This window comes from Agaricus bisporus (genome assembly GCF_000300575.1).
Source record: "Agaricus bisporus var. bisporus H97 unplaced genomic scaffold AGABI2scaffold_4, whole genome shotgun sequence".
Taxonomy (NCBI): Eukaryota; Fungi; Basidiomycota; class Agaricomycetes; order Agaricales; family Agaricaceae; genus Agaricus; species Agaricus bisporus.
The window spans coordinates 1,464,488-1,475,485 of record NW_006267367.1 but is presented as its reverse complement, the minus strand read 5'-3'; the positions used below and the strand labels follow the sequence as shown (position 1 = coordinate 1,475,485).

General features: G+C 48.8%; 6 protein-coding genes across 6 annotated transcripts; 5 read left to right on the top strand and 1 right to left on the bottom strand.

Moving 5' to 3' along the window:
* Positions 1-424: 424 nt before the first annotated feature.
* On the top strand, positions 425-783 carry AGABI2DRAFT_135526 (hypothetical protein; the record flags this gene model as incomplete). The annotated part of the gene is made up of 2 exons (XM_006460226.1): positions 425-631; positions 687-783. Coding segments are annotated over exons 1-2 (155 nt in total), but the record flags the coding sequence as incomplete, so codon positions are not given.
* Positions 784-894: 111 nt separating this feature from the next.
* AGABI2DRAFT_192035 (hypothetical protein) lies at positions 895-3,749 on the top strand. Its single transcript, XM_006460225.1, has 12 exons — positions 895-940; positions 995-1,012; positions 1,079-1,117; positions 1,173-1,224; positions 1,278-1,396; positions 1,453-1,705; positions 1,764-2,398; positions 2,451-2,566; positions 2,620-2,679; positions 2,728-3,350; positions 3,399-3,573; positions 3,629-3,749. Exons 1-12 carry the CDS (start codon positions 922-924, stop codon positions 3,746-3,748), a joined length of 2,229 nt encoding a protein of 742 aa, XP_006460288.1. The 5' UTR covers positions 895-921; the 3' UTR covers position 3,749.
* A 56-nt stretch (positions 3,750-3,805) lies between these two features.
* AGABI2DRAFT_192034 (hypothetical protein) lies at positions 3,806-4,806 on the bottom strand. The gene is made up of 3 exons (XM_006460224.1): positions 4,696-4,806; positions 4,620-4,632; positions 3,806-4,556 (listed from the first exon to the last, which is right to left on the bottom strand). The coding sequence occupies exons 1-3, from the start codon at positions 4,788-4,790 to the stop codon at positions 4,116-4,118; spliced, it is 549 nt and encodes a 182-aa protein (XP_006460287.1). The 5' UTR covers positions 4,791-4,806; the 3' UTR covers positions 3,806-4,115.
* Positions 4,807-6,550: 1,744 nt separating this feature from the next.
* AGABI2DRAFT_150254 (hypothetical protein) lies at positions 6,551-7,796 on the top strand (the record flags this gene model as incomplete). The annotated part of the gene is made up of 5 exons (XM_006460223.1): positions 6,551-6,680; positions 6,747-6,894; positions 6,945-6,976; positions 7,029-7,126; positions 7,179-7,796. 5 exons carry the CDS (start codon positions 6,551-6,553, stop codon positions 7,794-7,796), a joined length of 1,026 nt encoding a protein of 341 aa, XP_006460286.1.
* Positions 7,797-7,845: 49 nt separating this feature from the next.
* Positions 7,846-9,676, top strand: AGABI2DRAFT_192033 (hypothetical protein). Its single transcript, XM_006460222.1, has 6 exons — positions 7,846-8,020; positions 8,119-8,298; positions 8,375-8,487; positions 8,542-8,716; positions 8,770-9,167; positions 9,222-9,676. The coding sequence occupies exons 1-6, from the start codon at positions 7,897-7,899 to the stop codon at positions 9,513-9,515; spliced, it is 1,284 nt and encodes a 427-aa protein (XP_006460285.1). The 5' UTR covers positions 7,846-7,896; the 3' UTR covers positions 9,516-9,676.
* On the top strand, positions 9,646-10,292 carry AGABI2DRAFT_135521 (hypothetical protein). The gene is made up of 4 exons (XM_006460221.1): positions 9,646-9,693; positions 9,773-9,951; positions 10,008-10,040; positions 10,099-10,292. The coding sequence occupies exons 1-4, from the start codon at positions 9,681-9,683 to the stop codon at positions 10,174-10,176; spliced, it is 303 nt and encodes a 100-aa protein (XP_006460284.1). The 5' UTR covers positions 9,646-9,680; the 3' UTR covers positions 10,177-10,292.
* Positions 10,293-10,998: the final 706 nt, after the last annotated feature.

Genomic DNA, 10,998 nt, shown 5'->3' with positions numbered 1-10,998 from the left:
CGCCAGCTCCGCAGCTGAGTGTTGTTTTCGAGACTAGTCGCGCTTCCACAGACGCTCCTGTCCCGTCTGCGGATCTGCTAGTCTATCTCCCCTCCCCACCGCACCCTTCCCACAAACTCAACACCAGTCTTCAGCGCCCTCCAAACCTCAACAGATCCCAACCACGCCCCCCGTACCTCAGCCACCCACCGCTCCAAAGTCTAGACCTAAAAATAAATCGGGTCTCCAGCATCTTCTTGCTCGTAATCGCCAGAATCAACAAAAAGAACACCATGAAAAAAACAATGGTCATGACGCAAGTGGATTAGCTGCGTTTCTAAGTGGCCTTTGAGCTCGACAATGAAAAGTACTAATTGTTGTGCCATGAATAAACTCTCCATTCTTATCACAACCCTTGTCACCGTTTTGGAGCCCACAACTCATACAACTCCTTATCCGCCGGGTCAAAGCATGTCAAAAGCGCAGGGTCTGCCCGCACTGACAACGGCTGTGTCAGAGTCCTCGTCAACGTCAAACTTGTGCTGCCTGAAATGGACGATCCGAGGAAGGACCGTCTCTGTGCGTCTGCATGGTTTGTGGTTGTGCTGGATGAGGCAAGGGGAGACAACGTTGATGTTGGAGTGTGTGTAGACTTGATCGAAAGGACATTAGCAGAATCAACAAATCTTTGAAATAAATAGTCTTACACCACCAGCCACTGAAGACGCCGCTCTCGTTGGCGTGCTGGGTAGTCCTGCTAGGTAGATGAGTCAAAGACTAAGCTGAGCGCGCCTTGCTGCACTGACCCAATGCTGGCGCAGTCGCCATGGTTCACGTTCACAATGGTCTCTCACACGTGACGACATCAAATGAGTTGCTCTGATTTAGAACAGAAGCTCCACCCGTCCGACCTATCTTTCATTGTCCTCAGTGCCAGGAAACATGAACATCTTCAGGAGCCGTGTGTACTTTCTCTCCAACCTCACAAGAATCCTCTGATTTAGCATCCCGTCAGTAATCGGCAAAGTCTGGCGTCCGTACATATCCCATCATCTATCTTGACCACTCTCTAATCTCAACTCGTTCAAAACGCCAACAGAGGATCCTAACGCCGCAGAGGTGGTCAAAATCTCGACTGGTACGCTATTGAGCAACCTAACAGCATTCTTCATCTCACATGCATCGCCATAAAGGCCAGCTTTACCTCGTCAGACCTGGAAATATCCGTTCTTCACGAGAATGCATGTACGTTACACACCTGCTGTCTCACTAGGTCAAACCATCTCATAACGCCCAAGATACAATGACGCGATGGCCACCATACGCCGCGTCCCCACCGTGGAACACAATTTTCAACTTGTCGTGACAAAAGTATATGACGAGGGAGACCAAGAGTTACTCGAAGACGAAGACGAGAGTGAGTTGCAACCAATCTTGTTTCAACTCTTCTCATTTCGTTTTTTTCAACACCAGCGGACGAGGAAAGGACTTTTCTCATCAGCGAAGAACTTGAATTCCGAACAAGTTACACTGATGATGAACCATCTTTCATTTGGCGCGACCTCAATGGCGATATCGACGAGTCGTTCGAATTTGTAGCCACTGGAACAAACGAACCAACCAAAGCCTTTTTCGAAACGTGCATGTACCGTGCTATGTTTGAAAGAAAGTACAAACGAAGCGCGGATCAGACAAAGGATTCCGATTTAGATGAATTCATATGGCAGTGCGTACCCCTCTCTTGAGGTATCTTCCATGAACCCAATCTCTGTGATTCATCCCAGTCCTCCCGCTGCAAAGCCGAAATCCGCCTCGAAACGCAAAGCGTCTCGTTTAGAGGCTGCAGCGAGTCCCTCCGAATCAGCTCCCGACGCTCCTCCCACTGCCCCACCAGTCCCAATATCACATCCTCCAGCTCCATCGACGTATTTACCTTCCAACACCGAGGTGTTGGTTCAGAACGAGGCTCTTCTTTTCCTCTGGGATGCTACCAAAGCAGAGTTTATCGAGCAAGGTGTCGTTATGGCTGTTATAGTACGTCGCACCAATGAATTATTCAACTATGCCCTTGTGGCGCACGACGGCACTCGCATGCTCCTTGCCCATCACGTTTCGTCCGATATGAATCCCAGATGGGCCCATCGTATGTCCACCTTCACATGGAATACCTATGGCTCGGATAGAACTGGAAGTAGTTGGTGTCTGCAATTCGCGAGTGAAGCAGAATATGCAGAGATGTCAGAGGCGCTGAAACGGTGCATATATGAAACGTTGCATCAGACACCGTGGGGAAAGTTGAAGGAGGATGAACAGAGATATGTGATGAGCTCGACCGAGGATGTAGTAATGAAGGATGTGCAGGATGAAGATGAGGAGGATGAAGAGGATGAAGTTTTGGATGAACTCGAGGTCGATAAAGGTCAGAGTTTGATTACACTTCTTGTGAACTCGATATTGATGTTTTTTGGCAGAATCGGACGAGGAAGACGACGAGGTGCAAGAGGATGAAGAGGGACTGCCGCCGCTCCTACGGGGAGAGCGCAACTCTCAACTCACGGTGGGTTACAAGGGAGACCGATCATACGTTGTTCGCGGAATAATATCGGCGTCTTTAACCACTCAAACGACGCGAGCATCAAGTATTATGCTACAATCAGCAAAATTGCTACTCCCAAGGGCAAAGAGTTCAAGCCTCAGAATGTGTGTTTCCAAGATTCTGTATTCGATCGCAACTTATCTCTTCCTCAGGTTATGCTCCATGATCAAGACACCAAGATGGTCTTGATGAACCCAGGCGATCCGAATTCGTTATATAGCATGGATATTGAACGTGGAAAGGTGGTTGAAGAATGGAAAGTTCATGAGGATATCCCTGTCCTGAACATTGCTCCCGACAACAAGTTTGCGCCTATGACCCGAGAGCAAACCATTGTCGGTACATCCGGCAACGCGCTTTTCCGTATCGATCCTCGTATATCGGGCGATAAACTCGTTGATAGCCAATACAAGCAATATGTCAGCAAGAACAAGTTCTCAGGTGTCACTACCACGAAGGACGGGAAGCTTGCTGTGGCTAGTGAAAAGGGAGATATCAGGTTATTTGACTCCATTGGCAAGAATGCTAAAACTGCTCTGCCACCGCTTGGAGATCCGATCCTTGGTATTGACGTCACTGCGGACGGACGATATGTTGTTGCTACAACGAAGACTTACCTGCTGCTTATTGATACGCTTATCGGTGGTGGACGATACGCCGGTCAATTAGGATTTGATCGTAGTTTCCCAGTGGACGCTAAACCAATACCGAGGAGACTACAATTGCGGCCGGAGCATGTGGCTTACATGGGCGAACTTTCTTTCAGTCCTGCACGGTATTATGGCCCCTCTTCAACCCTTCCAAGTTCTAATCTTGTTTATAGGTTCAACCAGGGTGAAGGCCAAGAAGAGAATGCCATCGTGACTTCGACAGGACAATTTGTCATCGCTTGGGACTTTGGCAAAGTCAAGAAAGGCCTCGTTGATAGATATGAAATTAAAAAGTACGAAGATCATGTCGTGCAGGATAATTTCAAGTTTGGAGACGACAAAGAAATTGTAAGGCAACATTTCACATTTATGACGGGCTTTACTTACCAACTCCGTCTGACAGATTGTGGCTTTGGACAATAACGTGCTTGCGGTGAACAAGAATAAGCTCAGGAAACCGACACGGTACTCTTTGGCTGGGAACACCACCAGCCGATCAGGTATCGTGAATGCGCCTTTCTAGTGACTATTATCTCTGTACCTCAGGTTTTGATACATGCTTTGGTGTACTTCATCTTTCTTCCTATAGATTGCTCTTGGGTTGGCTTTTTTGACCGTTAATCTTCTATATTCCAGATTCCTATGTATTGTTTGCTATGTATCGTTTGCACAAAGCCCTTACATGGTACGATTTCTATACAATTGTTCTTCCACTAGGTAGAAACTTGTGCCGGAGATTTGTACGGTAGAATGGCTGCGAATGTATGTATGTATAAAGCCGATCCATGGCTGGTACCGCTACCGTTACCAAAGGAATGAAATCAACCATTGACGGATTAGCGAAAATTCTATAAATTACATTCAGCTACCCAGGTCAGATTTCCTTCATACTATGATTTGATGGCCTGCCGTGATTTGCTGTTTTTGGAGGCAGATTTAGTTCTAGGGCCATCTCGAGCATCAACGTAGCGACCGACGCCAAGATGCCAAGTCAAGCGTGGAACCAAGAGAGATATTCCGAGTATATGCGTCGTCCACAACATAGGCGTCCAATTAACGAAATCAAACATGTGGTCACCCAATCCCCAGAATGTGACGACTAGGTGGAGGACATCGCCGATGAGAAGAGGTGCGAGGAGAGCTCGAGTGATTTTTTCTTGTATTGCGGGTTGGTCATGGAGATGTTTGCGGAGGGCGGTGAGGACGAAGCAGTTGAGAAAACCGATAAGGGCACAGACGTGGGCGAGTTGGACGATTGTGACTATTGTTGCTGGGGGTAATAATTCTGGCCATTGCATTCCTTTTGGCCATGGTGCTTGAGCATTGTGTGTCTAGAGTTGGGAAGCTGTCATTAGAAAAAAAGGGGGGGCACGCGAAAGGTGGTGAGCCCGTACAGTGATGGGATCGCTAATTGCGGGTCAATGTCAGAGAAATGTAAAAGATTTCGGGGAACCTGGAGTAAACACGTACACACAAGTTCCAATGAATCCAAGCGTGGTCAGGAAGGGCTCATAAGCAGCGAAGATGAAATAGTAAATGTCAGGAATGGCAGAGGATGGCGGCATTTAGGCATACGGGGAAAGAAAGGGGCGAAGGCGGGGAGAAGAGGTGATAAGGGATAGATATAGGATTAGACGATTTCAGAAGATATGAAAAACGATGTGAAATTGTGACATGAACGAATAGGGGGGCAGAGAGGATCAGAACATTAGGAGAATTGTTTGTGTTCTCCATCTTTTGTTTTGAGTTCTCTTGTCCAGGGTCGTCGAAGCATAGCATTACTGTAAGCAGCTACAGTCGAACCTGTGATAAGCCATACCAATGATAACCCATAACCAGTGGTAACCCATACGTTTTCCGATCCACCGACTTGGTTACCGCGGATTTCGACCCCATAACCCATAGGTCAGCCAAACACCATAACCCATACCATTCTATAGTTGAAAACCCATATGTAGACGTGTGAACCTACTATATTTGGAAATTGTTACCTTACATAATACTATTTTCGAACACAGATCAAGGGAAAATTTCGACCAAAATCTTTCCCAAATTACGATTACGGTCACTATCTTGAAAAAAGGTCTACAAACCTTTCGACAAATTCATTCCAATTCATTTCGCAGCCATACGTTTGGTGTGGTCACGTGATATAGCGGGCACCATTGATAAGTGAGAGCGTCGAGCGAGCCCGAGGAAATTGAATTAAAGCACTTAATAACTTCTTAGAAAATACACCAATTATCTCCTAACAGTCCGTTTGCCAGGCAAACGACAATTTTGTCATATTTCGCCTGCCAAACACTACTGGAGGAGCCTCAAACCCTTACTCCCAGGAGTCCCACTCTAGTCATCGAGATTTTCCCCAAGAAGTGGCCCGAAGCCTTCTATATGACTACCAGAATAGTGTATAACCAATATAAATCAATTATTTTGTCTTTAAAAGGGTAACTTTAATACCCCATAACCTGTGATAACCCATACCCTGGGCTGTCCACCGACAGGTATGGGTTATCACAGGTTCGACTGTATGTGTAAATCAATTCCGAAAACTTTCTGCCGCGGTCCCGGTGTGTCGTCGACGTAATGCCAGCCCTTAACTAGATCTACGGCCGCCGACATTTCCCACACCTGGATTTTTTTTCTTCTTCATATCTTACATACATGGTCCATCGAATACCAAGGCTCGCAAGTGACCACCTCCATCTTGTGTATCCAAATGGCGAGGACCGAGACCACTCTACGTTTGGTAGATGAAGGATATAATGCCTACTGGTCTTGCTGGCTCTGCCACGTCTCAGACACGGACGGGCTTCGCTTCTTTCTGACATGATCCTTTTTTTTTTGTTTGATTATCATGTCCTAAAACTACACCTATCTCAGTTCATCAGATTGTTTGTTCACTTGTCAACCATTTTAATATATCACGAAGGTTGTTCATTTGCGCGCACATTTAATTCAAAATTTCCAAAAGTCCACCTTCTAGCCACGAAGACAGCTTGCCTAGTTGATTCACGTGTGACGTCAATACGAACGAGTACTTGGTACAGCTGCGGGTAGACAATTGGAGCGGACTGACTGGCTGTGAACGAGTGAAAGCTTAGACAAACGGGGGTTCAGATTATCACAAGGTCGTGCTGCGGATTTGACGAGCTCACGTTCTATACTTCCTCCGGCATCCAGCCGTTGTCGAAAGACACACGACTCTTACCCATGTACGTCTCTCGGCAACAGGAATAATCACTGAGCCGCTGCTCTATTACCGTGTACGGGGACTTGGCTAATTATGGAAGCCACTCTCAAAATCCGCGACAAAATAGACACCATGTCCCCAGAGGGGGACATTCCGTTACCCGCGACGACGAACGATGAAGAACGAGGTTCACTTGAATGCGAGGCAGTTTCGACAACAGAATCTGCTGAACGCATTGAACAACCCCCAGCAGAAGAGGAAGGTATTAAGCTGCAATACAAAATCTATCCCCCTCTTTCTTTTGCCGTTATCGCCCTTCTTGCGCCAGCATCCATTCTTGGCACTCTCGCCCGTCTGGGCCTCTTGGCCATGACAGAATATAATGGCCAATCGATATTCTCTCTGGCCTATGTTCAGGCTCTCGGGTGCCTTATCATGGGATTTGCTTTGAGACTGAGGGAGCCTATAGGCCAATTGTGAGTCGATTTGTGTACTGAGTCTTTCAGATGACTACATATTCGAATAGTTATGGCCCATTTTACACTGCATTGACAACAGGTATGGTCATATCAAATGAAATATGAAGCCAACGTCTGAGGCCAGAACTCAGGTTTTTGCGGGTCTTTAACTACATTTTCAAGCTGGCAAACTGATATTTTCGATTCCTGGATAAATAATGAAAATAATCGTAGAAGCGGATTCCACAGTGTGCGCCCTTTTTTTAATCCTGATGTGCGAGAAGATCTTTGACTATCGGCAGTTTATTGACGGCCTTGGAAAGTCGGTATTCACCCTTTCATTCTCGTTGGCGTCCGTTTCTTTCGGATACAATATGGCGAATTTGATTGCTCCATATTTGCCTACTTTCAAATTTCCAAGGAAGGCAGTGCGATATTCATGGACTGTACTCGCGGTCTGCATGTATGCTGCCGTCTTCCCTGCATATTTTCAAACGTCGGAGCGGATCCGATGTGCAGCAACTGCGGCACTCCTGTTTGCGTTCCCAGGCGCCCTGACTCGATATCTCCTTGGAATATGGCTCAATCAGCGCAGTAGAGCATTGCCTTTAGGAACATTGTTCGCGAATCTGTTCGGGACGGCACTGTTAGGAGGATTACACGTTCTGCAGGGTTTGCCGAATGCTGTATCGCCCAACGCGTGCTGTATATTACAAGGTTTGGGGGATGGGTACTGCGCGTGCCTGACCACTGTCAGTACTTTTGCGGCCGAAATGCGAGATCTGAAGTGGTGGAAGGCGGTTCGATATTGTATCATCAGTTGGGGGGCGGGGCAGCTGCTGCTGGTGCTCATTGTGGGGTCTTCGATGTGGGCGGGAGGAGTGGCCAAAGAGGCGACTTGTAGTTACCATGGGTCGTAAGTATTGTAGAGCCAAGACCGAGTGACGATCGGAGTTAGAATAGGTCAAAATACATTCTGCGAGTTTCCTCGACAACGACGAGAGACTGATTGCGCGACAAATGGCTTCACGACAGTCCATGCCGCCGGACATCGTCCAGCAACCAATGGATGGCGAGCAAGTTGGCGTCCCTGGTGAGGGCGATGAGATCATGGAGGAACCCGAGGAGCAGGAGGATGGTTACTGTGCGTCAATCTTTCATATTGCCTGATCCATCGCCTTGCCTCATTGCAAACGGCCCTTCCCTGTTGACCATCGCGTTCGACGATGACTGGCTCTTCAGCGTCATCCACGCCAACATCAACGCTCACCTGGATCTGCTGGTTTTGTTCTTTGCCTGGCCACGAGTACTTCTGCGAAGTCACTGAGGACTTTATCGAGGATGACTTCAATCTGACTGGTCTCAACAACATGGTGCCCTTCTGGAAAGAGGCTATGGAAATGGTGTTAGACGTTGAACCAGGTGTGGGTTCTTTATCTGCGTCTTCCTCTATTCCAGTACCCTTTCAAGCGTAATGACCTCCCCACGGCTCTTTCAGATGAAGACAACTCAAAAATTCCAGATGTCTCCATTGTAGAGTCATCTGCAGAAATGCTGTATGGCCTAGTACACCAACGGTTTATCCTCACTCGGGCTGGCCTTCAGGCGATGGCAAGTTGACCTCGATGGAATTTTTGCTGCTTAGTTTGCTCATGATTCACGCAGCTCGACAAATACGATAACAACACGTTTGGCGTCTGTCCGCGTGTTTATTGCATGGGTACGAGCGTTGTGCCATGCGGTCGCTCAGATATTCCAGGACTGGATACTGTCAAGTTGTATTGTCCGAACTGCAACGACCTCTATGTTCCGCCCAGTAGTCGTTTTCAGGGAGTAGATGGTACGTTAAGCCACATTTAATCAACGACAAAGTCTCCATCTATACATTTTCAGGAGCGTTTTTTGGAACTACATTTCCTCACTTATTTTTCCAAACTTATCGAGAGCTTGCGCCCGCGCCATTCTGGCGACCTCCGCAGGTAGGGGAAGCCCAACCTTCTCCGCGAAGTTCACAGGGAAGTAATCCACGAACGTCTCCCTTTGTGAACCCAAACGTGAATGGTGGCCAGAAACGGGCAGCTGGATATGTGTATGTACCACGAATCTACGGATTCAAAGTGAGCGAGAGGGCAAAGAGCGGACCGAGAATGCAATGGTTGCGTTTGAGGCCCGAGGATCCAGAGGACTTGGATGCGGTCGATTGGAGGGGGAGATGGATTGACGATGAGGATGATGGATATGATGATGACCTGGAGGATGTAGTGGACAGGCCTATGGAAGATTTTGATCCGGTATGTACCTGAAACTAGTTTAGGGGTGTTGCTGCTCAGATGTGCTCCGCTTAGGATGCAATGGACGGAGACGAAGATGAGGAAGAAGAGGAAGAAGAGGAGGAGGAAGCGAGTAGCACTCGAGATCAAGGACAGCAGAGGAGCTTGGTGTCGCTTTCGCCGGCAGCGAGCTCGGCGCGGACCTCGCCTAGTTCGCTTGGTGTGCCGTACACGCCCCAGGAGAAGAGTCCTATTTCACCCGGAATGTACACGACGTCGCCTGTGTATTCTAACGGTGGCGGCGGCGGGCTGCGCGTCGTCCGGCAGTGGGTTGCAAGGCCCGAAGTCTGGGCAGGGCCGACTCATTGATACAAAATCTTCTACATATTATTTTTCCCCTTTCTTGTCATGATGCGGTATAATAGATCTGCTTAGCGAGTCGTGAGAAAGCTGTGTCAGCAGCTATGCAGCACACCAGCCACCCAGGGCCTGTCTCTCTGCGCTATCTACGACCTCCTCAAGATCTCAAGAAAAATGGCTCGAAGCAGTGGGTGTTTCTTTGCTGGTGATATACATAGGAATGCTGACGGTTGGGTTGCGACTCACCCCTTGCTCACCTTGCTCAGATCTCCGTTCAGGACTCAACAAGGGCCGCCCAACGACCGCCATCGCGCAGTCTGCTAAACCCAGCCACCGCAAGGGTGTGCAATCAACCAAAACCAAATTTGTGCGGTCTGTTATTCGGGAGGTTGCTGGATTCTCGCCGTACGAGCGTCGTGTGCTGGAGTTACTGAGAAACTCAAAGGTGCTTACTGTTTTTGAGCGTGGGAATTCGGGATGACTGATGTGTTATTTGATCAGGACAAGAAAGCCAGGAAGCTGACCAAGAAGAGGGTACGTGATGAGCACGGGTAATAGTCGTGCTACCGATACTGATGGTGATGGTACACAGCTCGGTACTCTTCTCCGTTCGAAACACAAGCTAGAGGAGCTCAGCAATGTGATCCAGGAGAGCAGGAGGGCGCACTAGAGCGGGGGAGGGCTGGCTGGATAGTAATAGTGCTGTGTTGTCGACAGCTGCTGCGTATATGTTGTGCTCTGTAGATAGCTCCGGGAGAATCGAAGCGAAAATGGAAGCGATGGCCGAGAGCAGAGTGATGAGTCAGGCTGCTTACGGAAGCGCGCGAGTGTGCCGATCTGGCACTGGATCTCCTTTCTTTTATTCTCTGATGCTTGCGTCTGCGCCCCGGCCTGTCTCATCCTCCCTCAGCCCCCACCACTCCCTTGGCCGTCGTCGCTCGTCCTCGTCCCTCCTCGACGCCGCCAGCGACCAGCAGCCTCTGTCCACAGCGGTCTCTCACCACCAGCCCACTCAGTCAATGATCGTCGTCGTGGTCTCCCGCATCCTCCAGTGGCTGCACCTCCAGCCCCAGCACTCCCTCTCCTGGCCCAGCCCCCCTTCTCCTCGGTCAAGCACGGAGAAGCTCGTCCTTCCACTCTCGGCCTCCTCCCAAAAAACATCCTTCACTGATGTCCCCTCCGAAGAGTCACGCACGCATCATTTTCCCTCTGTAAGTGTGCACCTTTGTTAAGCTTCTCCTTTACTGATTCTGTCTCAGGTGCATGCCCCTATTGTTTTCGTCATATGTCTCTTGCCTATATCTACTGCTCTCGTGTTTTACTGCACCTCGACCCTGCCAATTACTCTCGCGTGGCCTAGAACACTAGAGGACGTCGCTCAGTTAGGACGTGAACTCACGGCTTATACTCAGTCTGGCACTTGGCCCTTGCTTCACGTCATGGGTGTAATGGCCATTACTGCCATCTGGAAGCACGCCTGGTCTATTCCGGG

Coding starts and splice junctions, on each gene's coding strand:
- AGABI2DRAFT_192035 (XM_006460225.1), top strand. Junction 1,706..1,763: donor TTAGATGAATTCATATGGCA/GTGCGTACCCCT, acceptor GATTCATCCCAG/TCCTCCCGCTGCAAAGCCGA. Junction 2,399..2,450: donor TGAACTCGAGGTCGATAAAG/GTCAGAGTTTGA, acceptor GTTTTTTGGCAG/AATCGGACGAGGAAGACGAC.
- AGABI2DRAFT_192034 (XM_006460224.1), bottom strand. CDS start 4,790: ATGCCGCCATCCTCTGCCATTCCTGACATTTACTATTTCATCTTCGCT.
- AGABI2DRAFT_192033 (XM_006460222.1), top strand. CDS start 7,897: ATGGCTTCACGACAGTCCATGCCGCCGGACATCGTCCAGCAACCAATG. Junction 8,488..8,541: donor GGGCTGGCCTTCAGGCGATG/GCAAGTTGACCT, acceptor TGATTCACGCAG/CTCGACAAATACGATAACAA. Junction 8,717..8,769: donor TCGTTTTCAGGGAGTAGATG/GTACGTTAAGCC, acceptor ATACATTTTCAG/GAGCGTTTTTTGGAACTACA.
- AGABI2DRAFT_135521 (XM_006460221.1), top strand. Junction 9,952..10,007: donor AGTTACTGAGAAACTCAAAG/GTGCTTACTGTT, acceptor TTATTTGATCAG/GACAAGAAAGCCAGGAAGCT. Junction 10,041..10,098: donor GGAAGCTGACCAAGAAGAGG/GTACGTGATGAG, acceptor GATGGTACACAG/CTCGGTACTCTTCTCCGTTC.